This window comes from Salmo salar, chromosome 07, assembly GCF_965601325.2.
Source record: "Salmo salar chromosome 07, fSalSal1, whole genome shotgun sequence".
In the NCBI taxonomy this organism is placed as follows: domain Eukaryota; kingdom Metazoa; phylum Chordata; class Actinopteri; order Salmoniformes; family Salmonidae; genus Salmo; species Salmo salar.
In genome coordinates, this window is record NC_138297.1 from 44,747,961 (window position 1) to 44,768,257 (window position 20,297).

General features: G+C 46.9%; 1 protein-coding gene across 14 annotated transcripts in view; it reads right to left on the reverse strand.

Moving 5' to 3' along the window:
* LOC106609184 (pleckstrin homology domain-containing family A member 5) overlaps nt 1-20,297 on the reverse strand; it is a 145,956-nt gene that overhangs the window by 88,344 nt on the left and 37,315 nt on the right. Inside the window, exon 4 of one of the 14 annotated variants that reach the window (XM_014207693.3) lies at nt 2,924-3,200. The exons of the other annotated variants lie outside the window; for them this stretch is intronic. Within the exon in view, the coding sequence (XP_014063168.1) occupies nt 3,197-3,200 (4 nt within the window). The 3' untranslated portion in view covers nt 2,924-3,196. Of the gene's footprint in view, nt 1-2,923; nt 3,201-20,297 lie in introns of those variants that run through there. 14 annotated transcript variants of the gene reach the window in all.

The window sequence follows — 20,297 nt, forward strand, 5'->3', positions numbered from 1 at the left end:
CATAGGATGCCACCTTTCCAACAAGTCAGTTCATCAAATTTCTGCCCTGCTAGAGCTGCTCCGGTCAACTGTAAGTGCTGCTATTGTGAAGTGGAAACGTCTAGGAGCAACAACAGCTCAGTCACGAAGCCACACAAGCTCACAGAACGGGACCGCCGAGTGCTGAAGCATGTACAAAAAAAAAAAAATAGTCTGTCCTCGATTGCAATACACATTACCAAACTGCAATGTCAGCACAAGAACTGTTCGTCGGATGCTTCATGAAATGGGTTTCGATGGCAGAGCAGCCGCACACAAGCCTAAGATCACCATGCGCAATACCAAGCGTTGGCTGGAGTGGTGTAAAGCTCTCCACCATTGGACTCTGGAGCAGTGGAAACGTGTTCTCTGGAGTGATGAATCACGCTTCATCTGGCAGTCCGACGGACTACCTGCCCGAATGCATAGTGCCAACTGTAAAGTTTGGTGGGGCTGTTTTTCATGGTTCGGGCTAGGCTCCTTAGTTCCAGTGAAGGGAAATCTTAACGCTAAAGCATACAATGTGCTTCCAACTTTGTGGCAACAGTTTGGGAAAGGCCCTTTCCTGTTTCAGCATGACAATGCCCTCGTGAGGTCCATACAGAAGTGGTTTGTCGAGATCAGTGTGGAAGAACTCTGGTGGCACACATATACAAGCCATGTCTCAAAGCTCAAAAATCCTTCTTTAACCTGTCTCCTCCCCTTCATCTACTTACTGATTTAAGTGGATTTAACAAGTGCCATCAATAAGGGATCCTAGCTTTCACCTGGATTCACCTGGTTAGATCATGGAAAGAGCAGGTGTTCCTAATGTTTTGTACATTGAGTGTATGTTATGCTCCTGCTGTACATCATGCAAATAAATACTATACACTGGGATGTACTGAACCCTGACTGCGCTTTGGACACAAAAACAGGCAACAGACATAATATCAAGACATCCATACTCAAACAAAACCTCCAGAGCTTACCATGAACACAGACTTTCTGGTCGATACGGAGAACATGTGAAGAATACTGCTGATAAGGAGGACTTCTCTCTCTCCCCCCTTACTTCCCTGCTCTCCTCCAGTCTCCCTCTATCCTCCAGAGTTTAGTGACAGCGGCACACATTTGGAGTCACCGAAGGGAGAACCAGTGAGTGAGGGAAGAGAGAAAACAAGGGAGGCGCTGATACTGCTGCTGAACACATTCTCTCCCTCTCTCTCTCCATTTAACAGACGCTTTCATCCAAAGCGACTTACAGTCATGCGTGCATACGTTTGTACATACGGGTGGCCCCGGTGGGAATTGAACCCACAACCCTTGGGTGTTGTAAGTACCATGCTCTACTGACTGAGCAACACAGCTAAAGCTTTATGTCTTTATTTCTGCAAACACTGAGTGATGACTGAGTCACACAGACAGACTGCTCTGATGGACTATGTCACATTTTACTTATGGCCCCAAAAGGCTAGGGCCAGCTCTGACTGCATGTGTGGGTATGGATGTGGGTTTGCAGACCCGCGAGCGACCGCGGCCCCTCATTCGTTTTTTGTGGCCCCCATCAAAGTTGCCCATCCCTGGGTTAGACACTGAGCTACGTTAGGGGAACCACTGGTACTGATGTGCAGAGGACAGGGGGTGCATGTGGACAGCTGGAGCTACTAGGGCAATGAGGGGACCGGACCAGACTGTCCTGCTCTAGTTCTGCCATGATCTGACCCCTGGCACTGGACCTTGGCCCAGACTGCTGGAGAGTCATCTGTACTGACCACTGGAGCCAGAACACTGTTCATCAGAGCCAGGAGCCAGAGGACCCTTGGTTCTACAGATGCTAACTGGGTCACATTCTGATAGATCACAGAACAGAGCACAGAAAAACCCACAGTCATACTACTGGTTAGCAAGCTATTCTCCTTGTTGGCACCCATCTTATTCATTTGTGAAAAAAACAACACAGAGCCCACTGAAGGAAGTCTGCAGATGACCTAGGCCCCTCAAGAAGGAAAAAAGGTTTAAGTAAATAGTATTCAAACATCTATAGGCCTATTTCAGCGAGCAGAGTCTGTCAGTCAGCTGTCTGTCAGTCACAAGCTGTGTTGATAGACCAGTCCCAATGTGTGAGCTTCAGGGGACAGACAGATGGACCCCACGAGGGACCAACATCCCTATTACCCATGGCAATGATCTGACCTGAAATCAACAAACACCTGTGGGATTCATTCATATCCAACTACATCTAACCACAAGGTATGAGTATAGTACCGTCATCTGTTCATAAATATGGGGACTAAAATCTACTACTGCAGAACCCAGAGTAAAAGATCCCGAGAGTAAGAGAAAGTCATCAAGAGACCCTCCTCCAGTGGGTTTTGAGAAGGAGGCTAGGAGAGAGAGGACGCGAGGAGTATGCAATTGAGTTTCTCCCAGGGAGGAAGAGGGATAGAGAGGAAGGGAGAAAGAGAGGAAGTGAGAAAGAGAGAGATGGTCCAACTGCCGTGAGCAGCAGTACTTCAGGGTCTGTGTTGTCATGGTTACCATTCTGCACGCGCACACACTTCAGACACTACACTGAGCTGCGAGTGTGTAACTGAAATCGTGTTTGAGTTGGTAGAGGGAGAGAGACTGCATGCCGAAATAATCCATCCCATACTCTGACACCCTGAAATGTCAGCCCCCTTCCCCTAACATACACACTTATCCATAAAGAGAGGAAAACACCGGTGTAGTCACTGGTGTAGCCTTTACCTAAAAGGATGGAGCACCAAGAGAACAAACAGGACCAGCAGACACAAAACTTGCTACTCAAATAACTATGAGATTGATTACACACAGACAGAGACAGAGAGAGAGAGATAGAGAAATGATTGGCCATCTCTAAACAGCCATATGGGACCATGAATAAACCAGTCAACATGCTGAAGGCAGAGAGGAACATCCCTTTAGTTACACACATGTCCACACGCATGGACACACACGCCGATCTATCAACACACCATTAGATATTCTTCCTATACACCAGTTACTCTCGCCACAGAATGCATCGAACCACATTTCCAACAGCACTCACAGATTGTGTATGCATATATACAATACATATTCAAATTCAATGAATAGCAAAACCAATTTCAAACATCATTAAACCAAGACGCAAACAATTTCTGGAGAAAAACAGCTGTTATTCAAACCAAATGGCTTACCTGTTAAGAAGTAATGGTGGAGGCACAGCAGGACATGGAGAAAGAGAAGGGAGAAATATGTTAATGAGGGTTCTCTGCAGTCTACATATCCACATAATGAGAATACAGAATAATAAATAATAACAATGGATATTAGCTATACAGTAGCAGTCAAAAGTTTGGACATGCATACTCATTCCAGGATTTTTCTTGATTTTTACTATTTTCTACATTGTAGAATAATAGTGAAGACATCAACACTATGAAATAACACATATGGAATCCTTTGGTGACTAAAAGGGTTAAACAAATCAAAATATTTTATATTTGAGATTCTTCAAAGTAGCCACCCTTTGCCTTGATGATAGCTTTGCACACTCTAGGCATTCTCTCAACCAGCTTCATAAGAAATGCTTTCCCAACAGTTTTGAAGGAGTTCCCACATATGCTGAGCACTTGTTGGCTGCTTTTCCTTCACTCTGAGGTCCGACTCATCCAAAACCATCTCAACGCATTAAGGAGGAAAGAAATTCCACAAATTACCTTTTAACAAGGCACACCTGTTTATTGAAATGCATTCCATACCTCAAGGCTGTGTAAGGGCTATTTGACAAAGAAGGAGAGTGATGGAGTGCCGCCTCAGATGACCTGGCTTCCACAATCACCCGACCTCAACCCAATTGAGATGGTTTGGGATGAGTTGGACCGCAGAGTGAAGGAAAAGCAGCCAACAAGTGCTCAGCATATGTGGGAACTCCTTCAAGACTGTTGGAAAAGCATTCCTCATGAAGCTGGTTGAGAGAATGCCAAGAGTGCAAAGCTGTCATCAAGGCAAAGGGTGGCTACTTTGAACATTATCAAATATAAAATGTTTTTATTTGTTTAACACTTTGGTTACTACATGACTCCATGTGTTATTTCTGGAGGCGGCAGGTAGCCTAGTGGTTAGAGCGTTAGACTAGAAACCGAAAGGTTGCAAGATCGAATCCCCGAGCTGACAAGGTAAAAATCTGTCGTCCTGCCCCTGAACAAGGCAGTTAACCCACTGTTCCTAGGCCGTCATTGAAAATAAGAATTTGTTCTTAACTGACATGCCTAGTTAAATAAAGGTAAAATATATATATTTTTAAATGTCATAGTTTTGACATCTTCCCTATTAATTCTAGAATGTAAAAAATTGTAAAAATAAAGAAAAAACCTTGAATGAATAGGTGTCCAAACTTTTGACTGGTACTGTAGATTGTAGAGAACTGAACTACATATTAACACATGATAAATGATCATGCAATGTTATACAGTATGTAAAGTGTGTGGTGTAAACTACATTCGGAAGACAACCTTGCTTGAGAATTAAAGACTTATGTTACCTGTCAGAACTAATGCCTAGACTTTAGCTCAATGGGCCAACAAGGACTTTAAGCCAAGCATAGGACCTGTGTTTGATTCCCGTTCAGTTACAGCTTCATTGCATATTGAGGATCCAGTCGTCAGGCTCCACTTCAGAGGGCAAATACAACTCAAGCCAACTCAACACTGCCCTCTATAGGGTGTCTTATACCAGCACAGCTTCTAAAATACAGATGATGTCATCCGCTCACAAGCCTGCTCTATGATCACAAGTGTTCACTTGTGTTTTGATTATTTGTTGTCAGAGAAATACACTTTAAGAAATCCTATCACAGCAATACTCCAATGAAGTGTTGTACTCAGCCGATTATCAGTACTGTCCTCCCAGAAAATAAACTGTCATTACAAAAAAGTTCTAAAACTTTAGTCCATTTCAAGGTAAAACGGAAATGTGGCTTTGGCTTTCAGTACAGATTCAAACCCCAACAATAATATACATGACAAGTACACCAAGAACACCAAAAACTATGAAGAACAAATGGAATGGTTTGCTTTCGCAAAACGGTAGAAAAACAAAGATAAAACGTTAGGACGAACAGATATGGTCATAATCCACGTACACACTGAGCTAACTCCAACGCTGAAATGGGGACCCAGTGTTCTAAAGCAAAGCCGGTGTTTGAGGAACACCTCTAGTCATCTAAAATGTAAAAGTGATGGGATGCTGCCAGGACACACCCTGGTGAGACCAGGCAGAGAGAAGACAGAGGCAGGCAGCACACGTCTTCCAACAGGGATTTGTCTCACACAAACATTCTATTAGTCTCCCACTGAGATCATTCTGGGTTCACTACACTGCCCAAACAACAGAAACATGCACACACATACACACACAAAAACAAGGCAATGTGCACTGCACGCACACACATTGATAAAAACATCCAGATGTGCATGAACAGTCAGTCACACACACACATTCACAGTGTAATACACACAAATACACTAAGTTATATGAACAGCCACCTAAGTGACAGTCAAGGGGTCAGCAGGGAAATTAAACAGTAACAAATGTGGTTGACAACAATACCATCACTAGACTAGTGGTCGGATAACCTCAGATTATAACACGGGTAATGGCCTGAGAGGGAGGGGGGGGGGGGCTGGTGCCCTCTAGTGGTCACATGGAGCTACAGTGAGGCCCCACAGAGGCCCCACCTCCTTTTCCTCCTCCCCTCCACCAGCACCGAGCACGTCCCCATTCTCATTGACAGGGCTGTAGTGGAGCAGGTTGAGAGCTTCAAATTCCTTGGTGTCCACATCAACAACAAATTAGAATGGTCCAAACACACCAAGACAGTCGTGAAGAGGGCACGACAAAGCCTATTCCCCCTCAGGAAACTAATAAGATTTGGCATGGGTCCTCAGATCCTCAAAAGGTTCTACAGCTGCAACATCGAGAGCATCCTGACCGGTTGCATCACTGCCTGGTACGGCAACTGCTCGGCCTCCGACCGCAAGGCACTTCAGAGGGTAGTGTGTACGGCCCAGTACATCACTGGGCAAAGCTGCCTGCCATCCAGGACCTCTACACCAGGCGGTGTAAGAGGAAGGCCCTGAAAATTGTCAAAGACCCCAGCCACCCCAGTCATAGACTGTTCTCTCTACTACCTGTTCTCTCTACTACCGCATGGCAAGTGGTATCTGAGTGCCAAGTCTAGGACAAAAAGGCTTCTCAACAGTTTTTACCCCCAAGCCATAAGACTCCTGAAAAAGGTAACCAAATGGTTATCCGGACTATTTGCATTGTGTGCCCCCCCAACCCCTCTTTTACGCTACTGCTACTCTCTGTTTATCTTATATGCATAGTCACTTTAACTATACATTCATGTACATACTACCTCAATTGGCCCGACCAACCAGTGCCCCCGCACATTGGCTAACTGGGCTATCTGCATTGTGTCCCACCACCCGCCAACCCCTCGTTTTACGCTACTGCTACTCTCTGTTCATCATATATGCATAGTCACTTTAACCATACCTACATGTACATACTACCTCAATAAGCCTGACTAACCGGTGTCTGTATATAGCCTTGCTACTCTTATTTTTCAAATGTCTTTTTACTGTTGTTTTATTTCTTTACTTACCTACACACACACACACACACACACACACACACACACACACACACACACACACACACACACACACACCTTTTTTTTCTTCGCACTATTGGTTAGAGCCTGTAAGTAAGCGTTTCACTGTAAGGTCTACACCTGTTGTATTCGGCGCAAATAAACTTCGATTTGATCCCCTCCACATCTCTCTCATCTCATCTGCCCTCCACTCTCCTCCACCGCCCTACCCAATCAGCTCTTCACACAGCAGGGCTCTCTGGAAGTGAATGGAACACGCCAGGTGCTCCTGACTTTGGCTTTCAGTGAGTTCACTCCATAAGGGAATGGTTCTGTAGCTAACTAATCAACTCTATACAGACACCACAGTAGGGTCTCTGAACATCTGACTCAACAGGAGTCTCTCCCCCTCTCTTTTCACTCTCATCTCTCCCATTCCTGTCTCTGCAAATATGAGATCAGTACATTAATAAAAAGGGCCTTATAATACACATCAAATATCAAAGTGTTAGGGGGGGGGGGCTTTTGAAGTGTGGGTCATTTGAATATGGAGATGGCTAGCTTGAAGAAACATGTGATTGAATGACCCATACTACACATTGCAATGAGGGCAGAACTCACGTGTTATGAAGGATACACATTCCACACATACACTACTGACTGATCAGGAATCTGTTTCATTTTCCAGGCGGTACAGAAACAGGTGTCTCGGTGAGCACTCAGTCATTCAGACTGTGTAATTATAGTTAGGAATGGCCCACAGTTCTATCATAAATTACAGTTTCCACACGGTGGAAATACATATTGGGTAAAAAAATGTAAATACTGGAATTAGCACTTCCCACCAGAATGATACATTTCATTTATTGAAGCTGAAGAAAAGGAGAGTAATGACAAAAGTTGTACAAACATGCATGCTGTGACAGCAGAGAAAAGTGCCCTGAGCCTCCTCAAGCATAGCAAACTCTGATGTATTCCAACAGACCAGGAACATCATTAGGGACTCATAATTACAAAGAGAAACAGAAGAAGGTGACCAAATGGTTCCATTAGAAGCTGCTCCACTGGGAGGACTGTGGCAGGTTGATCAAAGAGATCTGGTTCTCTGGTGCAGTGAGGCCATGTAGCACAGAGATCAGAAAATAGGATGGATGGAGGAAGAGAAGTGATGATGTCTATCGCTACGGAATGCTGAGTAATGTCTCCAATTCGAGTAATTCTGTGTGTGTGTGTGTGTGTGTGTGTGTGTGTGTGTGTGTGTGTGTGTGTGTGTGGTGTGTGTGGCGTTACTCTGAGGTATCAAGAGTAGGTGGGTCAACAGGCAATACATTGTAATTACATTGATGAATATGAAAGTGAGTATATTGCAGTACCACTCTAGAGAGCAACAGGCCCAACGCTTCCACATGGCTGATCTCTTTTTCATCAGTGTGTCGAAATGAATACAGAGTGTAATGGGATCCTATAACGAGACTGTCCAACACAATCATTACTCAATACATAATGAATGAATATAAGTGAAGCCTGGTGACCTGTGGCCACACACACACACACACACACACACACACACACACACACATTGATTCCTTAGTTTAGACTTTATAGGGTTGATTATTCTGCACAGTGAGAAGACACTTTTCTGCCTCGGAGACGAAACAAGATCAGTCTTCTGTTCTGATGCTTTACCTAACCAATCTTCTCCAAAAACACACTGAGGGCCAACAGCGTTTGTTTACCCCAACGTTTATTATCTAACAGATCCACAACGTCTGTCTGAGCTTTCTCAATGAAGACAGAGACTACCCCGCAGCAGAGAGACAGATCTAGGCCAGGGATCAACAACTAGATTCAGCCGCGGGCGGATCATAATTACAAATCATTTGTACGCTGCAAGAAGCCCAAACAGAGATATTTGACTAAAACATAATTATTTAAAACATTGCTTACATTTGTATACAATCACGTGTCTCTCTACTATGTGTGGGAAAGCTTAGGGACAGACTTTCAAAATGAATAAAAAAACACTTGGAGCTGATTGGCTGGTGTTTTTAGAGTGTTTTATGTCCAACAATGAACATTTAAAAAAACAAGACAACTTGGGGCCAAATAAAACCACCGGGCCGCCAGCTGGGGAACCCAGATCTAGGCTATGGGTCGATGGATGGTAAATAGGGCTGGTGCAGGGCCATGAAAACTTCAACTGATAACAGAAATGAAGTATTCTATCCATTTGAGCAGAGAGAGAGCAGAGAGAGCAGAGCAGAGAGAGCAGTAATGCAATAAGCCCTCGGGGTGATGAATTCTCCAGCTCGGTGTTCCTCTAAAGCAACAACAGACACGTAGAGAGTCAGGAAGTAGTAACTGTAGACACAATCAGCTCTGTACCACACTCTGGGAGAGGGAACATGGCAACCACAATTAGAAACCAGGGCAAATCTTAATTACCCTTCACTCACTCCCAGTCGTTAGGGAGAGAGAAGGAGAGAGAGGTGGAAGAAGAGAAGAGGGAGAGATGGGGGAGAAAGAGCGAGAGAGCGAGACAGAGAACCATCCAGTGTTTAGAGGGGTGGTGGGTTTTACCATAAACTTTAACTGATTGCTTTTTCCAGGCGTCAGAGGGAGAAATGCACACTTATACAGGGCTGATGAGACCTCCAAAACCCCACATGTACTCTGACACGCACACACTTCCTCTTACCATAGGAAATGGGCATCATCAGCCAGACTATAATTTCACTGGTAGATGAGGTGATGGAAAAACAGGTAAATATGGACAGGGGCCAAAACTATTTGCTAATCCTTTTTAGAAAACATTATGCAATCAAATCTGCTGCTTTTCTGCCATTTGTTTTCGTTACAGTACGCTGGTACTGCACCTCATTCCCAGTGGCAAATTCCACTCATAACGCAACACTCCAACATGTGAATTAATGCATTGTGTTCAAAACACGTCACTTAGTTTCACCGAGTGGGTTTTCAGTTGATTGACAGTCAGTGTGCGACTAAGAGAGAGTGAATAATGACACTTCAGGTCTCTGTCAACGAAGAGGCTCAACCTGAAAATGAACCAATATGTGAGCAAGCGCCAGACAGTAGGATCAAGGTATTTACCTTTTAGTGTTGATCCACCCTGTACTCTCTACTGAGGTTTACCAAGGCTGTGTCTGCGCCTCAAAATGACATAGTCCTGGTAAAAAGTAGTGTCCTAAAACACAGAACAGGGTGCCATTTGGGATGCAGCTGTGTGTGTGTTCTGACAAGAGAGGCTTGTCTGATGAATAATACAGCGGTTATTAGAATTCCGTGGAAGCACTGAGGGAAAAAGAAAGATTCTATGAATCGCTTTCAGCGAGGGAGGGATGGAGGGAGAATGGAAGAGAGTAGAAAGAGTACTGTTCACTTTGAGAAAACAGTACTTTGGTAAGAGTAAAATGTCTACTATTTGCCAGTGGATGGAACCCTTCAAACGAGATGGGGGGGGGGGGGGGGGGGGTCAGGTGCTCGACTGCAGGACTTGAAAATCCTAAAAACATTCCTTATGCCAGGATGCAGTACTTCAACTGGTGACTATCAGGGAGAATAAAGAAAAAGGACCACTGTTGCTGCGTAAATCTGACGGGACAAAAAACAAACAATAGGCTTACGTTTCGGCAGGAATCGCCTTCATCGGAGCGTTGAGTAGGAAAAGAGTGGGAGGCACCTATATGAAAGTGGGTGTGGACCCTATAAAAATGCCTGTCCATAATGCAACACACATGGAGAGACACGCGTACGGCCGGGGGCGCGCACACACACACGCACACGCTAATTTCACTAACACAGAGAATGTAGACAATTTGGTACAGAGAATGTGTGTTGTGCACATGTGTGTGTGGTCTGAGAGCCTTGGTGCCATAACACAGCTAGCTATCCAGTCCTGAAGAGACTAGAGGATAGTAGAGAGGCTAACATTAGCATTTACTACAGCCCAGAGTAAGGGAGGGAGGCTAAGTGAGCACTATGCCCCTGTAACACCACCCTGAGGGTCTCCTCTCCTCTGCCCGTTAAGGCCGAAGACAGGTTTTTAGGAGGGATTTGGGATGGAGCCTTTACCCTTCCTCGGGGTGCAGAGATAGAGGGCTATAGCCTTGTGTTGGTAGGAGAGGACGAGAGGAGGTATGCGTGTGTCTGTGTGGAGATACTTAAAACCCAGAGCAGGGCCAGTTTTCGGATTCGTCAGAAACATTAAAACATCCCATCTGTCTCTCGTCCCAGAGAGAGCGGAGAATAAAGCACAACACGTCTGGGTGAGCGAGCGAGCACGCATTTAATATTCTGCCTCAAATCCTATTTATGCTGATTTGAGGCGGCTAAACTGATCCTAGAACTGTGACTCAGGGTACAGGTGTGAGCAGGCAACAGTTAGATACAGTTTGAGTTCAATCTATTCCCTATTTACTCGACAGCTGGAGATGTTACAGGGAATTAATATCCCCGTTGTCTGACTGAGTGACCGGAGGGCTGCTGCTCCCTCATGAATAAAGGATGGGAACAAATGTTCCATTCTGCAGCATGTCTCTGCCCAGCTGGGTGAGTGGATGGGTGTCTCTCTGTTATGCAGAGAAATAGAGAAGAAGCCCAATCTCCAGTCCAAACTGTTCCACAGGCCAGCGATAACCCCCAGGGCAGAGAGAGCGAGAGAGAAGCCCCAGCCTCAGTATCCAAGTCACTGTCCCATGTCCCAAGGGTGCTCCCACATTTTCTGAACCCTGAGCCCTGCATCTATGTCCAGGCTATAGAAGAGCTTTGATTGCAGTTAGGACAGACACTGCAGCTACAGCTGTATTTCCAAGAACACTTGAATGTCTAAAGACAACAGCCTGCAGGGAAGAGAGGTGGGAGAGCGAGAGCAAGAGTGGGGGAGAGAGGAGAAAGAGAGTGAGACAACAGTCAACAGGCGGAAGTTTACACCAGAGGCATCTGTCTCCAACCACTGCTCTAACTAACTAGCCTAGAGGCTGTTTGGACAGAGTCTGTCACAGTCTGTCCTGGAGGAAGGGAGAGAGGGAGAGGAATGGAGCCCATGTTCAAACACTGACAGAGGCAGAGAGAGAGATGGTAGCTGTAATGTGCACTGTGCAGCATGTGACAACAGCTGTAGGACAGTTAAAGATCCTGTTGGAAAATGCATCCTCCCTTTCTCCCTTCCTTCCTTCCTTCCGTCCTTTGATAATCAACTAGGGTATGAGGCAAACATGTCCAGCAGAGGGCACTGAGAGAAAATCTCAGGACAAATGATGCACACAGATTTCAGCTGTTGTCCCATTGTGAATTATTTAGAAAGCAAAACGCGTTTCATACATCTGTTATGTCATCTTGACTTAGCATGCATGCGGCTGATGAAATTAGGTTGCAACGTATGCGTTTTCTATGACACATGCTAATTAGCAACTTTTCACGCATATGTACAACCCTTCATCTTTTAAATCATCTCCAGAAGATACATCTACTTGATAAGGAAACAAATAGATGCATAGGTACCACTACAGCGGTATAGATTTAGAAGCTTAAAAGCTCAGCCAGTTAGAGGTAAGAACAAGTTAAATATTAATTGTGCACAGATAAAATACTTTGGAAGAAATGAGAATAGAATCCATTGAGCTGTGAATAAAATATCCACAGAGACACAGACCGATAGAGAGTGTACTATAAGCTGGGCTTACATCTGGTAGAGGCTGTCAAAGTGACACTTTCCCGCTGTTAGGGTTGACATGCAGTTGCATAACATAGCCAGCCAGCCTATCCCTTCACTACAGCCTTAACTCAACCCTCTATGAGCTCAGTCTATACTTAGACCAGCGTGGATCCAGTTTCACTGAGATTCCTATTCCTTGGAGAGACACACACGTCTCGGCCCACATACACACATACAGTAAACACACAAAGAAACACGGTCATTACTTTTTTTAAACAGAGTGAAGGGTGGCTGAACTTTGCAGGAATATGGTGATGTGCAATGAAGTCGGGCTGTCTCTGTTGCAGGACAATGAGACAGACCGAGAGTGGAGACAGAATGGGGAGCCACAAAGGCAGAGGCACAGTAATGAGCCAGGCTGGGACTGATAGACATGGGTACACTACAGCAGGCATACAAAACACACGGATACGAACACAAGTTAGAAAACTAGTTAACATTTACATTTAAGTCATTCAGCAGACACTCTTATCCAGAGTGACTTAGAGGAGCAATTACAGTCAAGTATTTGTATGAACATAAGATTCAACAACTGAGACAAACTGAACAAGTTCCACAGACATGTGACTAACAGAAATGGAATAATGTGTCCCTGAACAAAGGGGGGGTCAAAATCAAAAGTAACAGTCAGTATCTGGTGTGGCCACCAGCTGCATTAAGTACTGCAGTGCATCTCCTCCTCGTGGACTGCACCAGATTTGACAGTTCTTGCTGTGAGATGTTACCCCACTCTTCCACCAAGGCACCTGCAAGTTCCCGGACATTTCTGGGGGGGGAATGGACCTAGCCCTCACCCTCCGATCCAACAGGTTCCAGACGTGCTCAATGGGATTGAGATCCGGGCTCTTCGCTGGCCATGGCAGAACACTGATATTCCTGTCTTGCGGGAAATCACGCACAGAACGAGCAGTATGGCTGGTGGCATTGTCAAGCTGGAGGGTCATGTCAGGATGACTCCGCAGGAAGGGTACCACATGAGGGAGGAGGATGTCTTCCCTTTAACGCACAGCGTTGAGATTGCCTGCAATGACAACAAGCTCAGTCCGATGATGCTGCGACACCGCCCCAGACCATGACGGACCCTCCACCTCCAAATCGATCCCGCTCCAGAGTACAGGCCTCGGCGTAACGCTCATTCCTTTGACGATAAACGCGAATCCAACCATCCCCCGGTGAGACAAAACCGCGACTCGTCAGTGAAGAGCACTTCTTGCCAGTCCTGTTTTGTCCAGCGCCGGTTTGTGCCCATTGTTGCCGGTGATGTCTGGTGAGGACCTGCCTGCTTTACAACAGGCCTACAAGCCCTCAGTCCCACCTCTCTCAGCCTATTGCGGACAGTCTGAGCACTGATGGAGGGATTGTGCATTCCTGGTGTAACTCGGGCAGTTGTTGTTGCCATCCTGTACCTGTCGCGAAGGTGTGATGTTCAGATGTATCGATCCTGTGCAGGTGTTGTTACACGTGGTGTGCCACTGCGAGGATGATCAGCTGTCCGTCCTGTCTCCCTGTAGCGCTGTCTTAGGTGTCTCACAGTACGGACATTGCAATTTATTGCCCTGCAGCATGCCTAAGGCACGTTCACGCAGATGAGCAGGGACCCTGGGCATCTTTCGTTTGGTGTTTCTCAGAGTCAATAGAAAGGCTTCTTTAGTATTCTAACTTTTCATAACTGTGACCTTAATTGCCTACCGTCTGTAAGCTGTTAGTGTCTTAACGACCGTTCCACAGGTGCATGTTCATTAATTGTTTATGGTTCATTGAACAAGCATGGGAAACAGTGTTTAAACCCTTTTTCAATGAAGATCTGTGAAGTTATTTGGATTTTTACAAATTATCTTTAAAAGACAGGGTCGTGAAAAAGGAAAGTTTCTTTTTTAGCTGAGTTTACTAGCCCAAAGCTCTTAACCGTAAGACTACCTGCCGCCCAGTTAAAGAAAGAGAGAACGAGAGAAAGAAGAAAACGTGAGAGAGAGAGACAGCAGCACAGTGAACATTCCTTTCAGTGGCACAAAGGTGTCAGTCTAGCCAGCCCTCCAGATTCCCAACCAAGTGGAACATTCTAGGAATGGCTGACTGGGAATGTGACAGCAGAATGCCAACCAATTAGATCCTTTCGTACAGCCTCTACCTCTCTCCCGCTCTTTGCTCTTGAGTATAACTTTGCCATGCACTAGTCTAGCAGGGATACAGTGGAGGAATTCCGGGAACATCAATGGGAAAGTGACGTTCCGTATTGGGAATGTGGAAGCAGAATGCCAGGCTTTCCCCAAAAGAGAGGCTGAGAGCAGCTCCAGCAGTCCTCAGAGTAGAGGAGAGCTTAGCTCATCCCTCTCAGCTAGCTAGTTCCCAGGCTGGTTGAGGATCCACTCTGTGGAGACAGTCCATTCCATTTCCATTCCAACAATTTTTAATGTAGTAATAAGTAATGTTGTCAATTGTGTAGGAGGATAGATACTGACATTGTCATGACTGTCATTCTGTTCCATTCCAGGAAAATACACACTGCCTGAGTCCTGGGGATGTTTTCCTCAGGCTGTGTGTGTGTGTGTGTGAGAGAGAGAGACCTGAGACCTGATAGTACACAGCTGTTGTTGTTGTTCCATAGAGAGCAGAGCAGACACACTGACACAGTCAGTTCCATGACACACAGCTGGGCCATACACATTCCCTCCCTCTCCAGCAGTCTGCCACGGGCACGCCCTACACACGCACTCTCTCCCTCTCCAGCAGTCTGCCACGGGCACACCCTACACACGCACTCTCTCCCTCTCCAGCAGTCTGCCACGGGCACGCCCTACACACGCACTCTCTCCCTCTCCAGCAGTCTGCCACGGGCACACCCTACACACGCACTCTCTCCCTCTCCAGCAGTCTGCCACGGGCACACCCTACACACGCACTCTCTCCCTCTCCAGCAGTCTGCCACGGGCACACCCTACACACGCACTCTCTCCCTCTCCAGCAGTCTGCCACGGGCACGCCCTACACACGCACTCTCTCCCTCTCCAGCAGTCTGCCACGGGCACGCCCTACACACGAACTCTCTCCCTCTCCAGCAGTCTGCCACGGGCACGCCCTACACACGCACTCTCTCCAGCAGTCTTCCACGGGCACGCCCTACACACGCACTCTCTCCCTCTCCAGCAGTCTGCCACGGGCACGCCCTACACACGCACTCTCTCCCTCTCCAGCAGTCTGCCACGGGCACGCCCTACACACGCACTCTCTCCAGCAGTCTGCCACGGGCACGCCCTACACACGCACTCTCTCCCTCTCCAGCAGTCTGCCACGGGCACACCCTACACACGCACTCTCTCCCTCTCCAGCAGTCTGCCACGGGCACGCCCTACACACGCACTCTCTCCCTCTCCAGCAGTCTGCCACGGGCACGCCCTACACACGAACTCTCTCCCTCTCCAGCAGTCTGCCACGGGCACGCCCTACACACGCACTCTCTCCAGCAGTCTTCCACGGGCACGCCCTACACACGCACTCTCTCCGTCTCCAGCAGTCTGCCACGGGCACGCCCTACACACGCACTCTCTCCCTCTCCAGCAGTCTGCCACGGGCACGCCCTACACACGCACTCTCTCCAGCAGTCTGCCACGGGCACGCCCTACACACGCACTCTCTCCCTCTCCAGCAGTCTGCCACGGGCACACCCTACACACGCACTCTCTCCCTCTCCAGCAGTCTGCCACGGGCACGCCCTACACACGAACTCTCTCCCTCTCCAGCAGTCTGCCACGGGCACACCCTACACACGCACTCTCTCCAGCAGTCTGCCACGGGCACGCCCTACACACGCACTCTCTCCCTCTCCAGCAGTCTGCCACACACACACACACACACACACACACACACACACACACACAGAGAGAGAGAGAGAAAAGAGCAAGCCTCAATGTCTCTTCAAGGTCTCTCATGACCAAGGCCAGAAGAACACAACACAGGACCTGCAGAAGATTTCAACAGGGTAAGAGGACGACATGCAGGGCTCCCAACCTCACCCTTTCAGCTGACAGAAAGGGCTGGAGCGAGGATGACACATAAACCAACCCTGCAGACACACACACACACACACACACACACACACACACACACACACACACACACACACACACACACACACACACACACACACACACACACACACACACACACACACACACACACACACACACACACACACACACACACACACACACACACACACCACCACCAAACAAACAGCAGAGCAACCATGCGTTCGTATAACTGTCATGGTATGCACTGAGGAGGAAAGCACGCACACACACACATCCTCACACACAGGCACTCGTAGGCAGCTGAATGTGGTAATGAATATTAAACACAATGCGCTGCATAATCGGTCTCATCCACATGAATGACAAAATAATCACTGTTAAGGGTGCAACAACAACAGCTGTCACTTTACACAGGCAGCGATGAGGCAGAGGGATGAGACTCACGACACAAGCCAAGGACAGGAGAGGAGAGGTGTATGCTCAAGGCTGTCGTTTCTCAGCCTCTCTGCTCTGAGGCCCAAACCAAGACAGCTGTGACGCGACAGCATTGGGGAGCGGGGGCCGGCTTTTAGATGTAGCCTAGTATTACTGGAAGCCAACCATTTTGTCTGAGGCCCCTTGCCCTGTACTGCCCTTGACCACACAGGTTCACCATCTTCACTTCCACATCAAAAGGTTTGTTTTTATTGTGTAAACAAACAAACAAACACACACACACACTTTCACGCTCATTATTTTAGCTTGGGTAGTTAGCATTAGCTCTAGCGAGAAGGTAATAATCCCTTTAGCCTGTGAAGCAGAGTGTGCGTTTCTGTGTGTGTGTGTGTGTGTTTGCCTGTGTGTGTCGTAATCATGCGTGTGTGTGTGTGTGTGTGTGTGTGTCGTAATCATGTGTGTGTGTGTGTGTAGTAACCGTGTGAGTGTGTGAGGTCCCAAGTCTGAGCATGCTGGGTCTCTGATGGGGTTAGCTGCTACATTGCTGATGTGATTGGCACAGGAACCACTACTGCTAATGTCAGCCTTACAGCAGAGTCATGCACGCACACACACCCTTCTGCACTACAGCACTGGGAGGGAAACACACTGGAGTGCATACGCCTCCACAGATTGCACACGATTCAGCAAAAGCGCACAAGAAACGTCCTAATAACTTAGTCTCACAATCCATTATTGATCCCCGATTTAAACTCCACACACTGCACCACAGAGTCACGGCAGAGCGCTGATGTTGTGACTGCATTCATGTGTTCATGTCAAATCCTACCCCGAATCTTCCCAAAGATAGTAAATCACATATGATTGTCACACACAGAGGACCTGTGCTACCAGTCTGGCTGATACCAAACTCAACGTCCGGAAAGGCTGTTTTGATGTTGTCAACACGATGCGTTGATAATGAAGGGTGATATTGGTTCTCCTCTGCGTCCTTCTCACTGAACCACCCACAGCCCCTGAGCTCCGCTCCCTTCCATTACCACTGTTGGATTTTCTAATCCAATAAACCCCCCCCCCCCCTAGCAAAAAAGAAAACATTTGAGAGAACCAATCAATGCATCCGCTCAATTTCTGAGCTAATACTGCATTAACAAACGGCCTCCTTTCAAGAACAGTAAGTCACAGCTCTTCCTCACTGTGTGGTCACGTGGGTCACGTCAGCCAGGCTACTGTGCTACCAGGGGGGTGAATCAGGCAAGAGAATGGAGAGACACTCAAGGGCCTCTGATGTTGCTGCGTGGGGCCACACAACCCATGTTAGACAGCAGAGCTTTCCTCAATGGGCCGTAATGACACAGCATGAAATGGAATGGCCTGGTGGATCACTGCCCCTCCACCTGCTGAGGGCCATTCAGAGGTTTCAATTAGACAGCCGATCACTAATGGAACTGAGCCAGGACACACTCTCTCTCACACACACACACACACACACACACACTCGCGCACAGGCATAGACACACACACACACACACACACAGATGGACACACACACACACAATCCATCAGGTTCCTCCTGGAAATAAACAGAGGATTTTGACACAGGAGGAGCCCAAGCACACAGACAAGTCCCCATGGAGAGACATGTTCCTGTTGCCTCATGACGTGTTGCCCAGATGGAGGGAGGACAGACGCTAACACAACACCAACAATAACAGAGTCCTTCCTACTGCTCCCCGGCCATCAGCCTTCCTTCCATCCGCATTGGGTTTCGACATCAGAGTTCATACTAGGACACTACTAAGACACACCCACTCATCCAGGCAAAATGTTCATAAGCGTTCATCAATAATTTGGTATGAAGGATGGCCCTTGTGGACGTAATTGAAATCAAATAATTGGTGATAAATGCATAAAGGCATTGATGAGAAAAGTTCAGCACAGATTCCATCTGGCTTCAGTCATGAGTGAATCTGACATTTATGGACAGAGCGAAATATTCCCTGGACTGTTACTATGGGAGAGGGCTTGGCCTCACATCCAATCTCACACACACACACACACACACTTCATTTCTCCAGGCCTATGTAAACACATGAGGAATGGTTCAGTTAACGGCCAATAACCCCAGCATAGTTGATCTGCAGCCACTATAACTGCTAGTCAGAATCTGAAGTGGCTGCTGTATGAAATAACATTAGACATGCACCACAGTCTTTGAAGGAAGATCAGAAACAGTTTTCCTTTTTCGCCATCCCTTATGTCATTTGTTTAATCTTAACTCTAATCCAAGCTTTGACGGAAACTTCAGAGAACAGAGATGAAGGCTGGCACTGGCTGCGTTTCATTCCCAAAATGTTGCTCCTTTGCAATCTTTCATTTTAGATACGATAGGAGCACTGGATAGTAGAAGTCTATTACTCCCAAGAAGGGAAATTGAGGAGCATAAATAAAAGAGTAAAATGAGGAGTAAAAGGGAGGGGCCAACTTCTTAGAATGAGACCCAGCCCAGGTCTTTGATGAGTTAACTGGGTGTGTTGACAGGAAGCCAGTGGTTTACTCTGAGTGCCTCAGGGGAACAAGACGAAGCTGCCTCTTTAGACACTGGTCTAAGAAGAGTTTAGGACTGTTCAACCTAATAGTTAAGGTGAAGATTGGGGAGGATAAGCTGACCCTAGATCTGTGCCTAAGATTGGCAGCATCGCGTGTCGCACCCAGCCACAGGAGGCGTGACCAACGGAAAAGACGAGGCCTGAAATCCTAATGAAAACTTTACAGGGTCCAACATCTTTAAGGAAAAGAAAAAGAGGGCTGAACGAAACAGTGGAGCTCTAATGCATTACAATCCGTGGAGGCAGAGAAACACTTAGTTATAGGAGGGCAGATGGATTCTGTGATGACTGAGGGAGAGAGTGCCTCAGTTATTACACACACACAACCGACAGGAAATCAACAGTAATGAAATGAGGTTGAGCAGCGGAGTGGTTTCTCAGGCAGGACTCTGCAGTAGGATCAAGTTGCTCCTAAAACATAACACTGATCTAAGGTCAGTTATGGGTTTTACCCTCATAGATATGCATAGGATTTGGGTACGGTAAGTTGATCCTAGATCAGTGCCTAATAGTAATTAAATGTGAGTGGTTTCCCAGGAATTAGATCAACTCGCCTCTAACCTGGACACTGATCTAAGGTCACGTACTGGTTTTCCCCTCCCAATGGTTACGGTTAGGAACTGGGAAGGATAAACTGATCCTAGGGGAAATTTCTCAGTCATTCTGGCATGATCCTCAGCCTATTCAGAGAGGCCTAGCCTTGGACAAATAGCAGTATAACAGAATCTAGGAGAAGCAGTGACCCATGAAACAAATCACAGCTCGGATACAATCAAATAAAACCCAGTAACACAACAGAATCTAAAGGGCAATCCTTCAGCTGAGGTTTG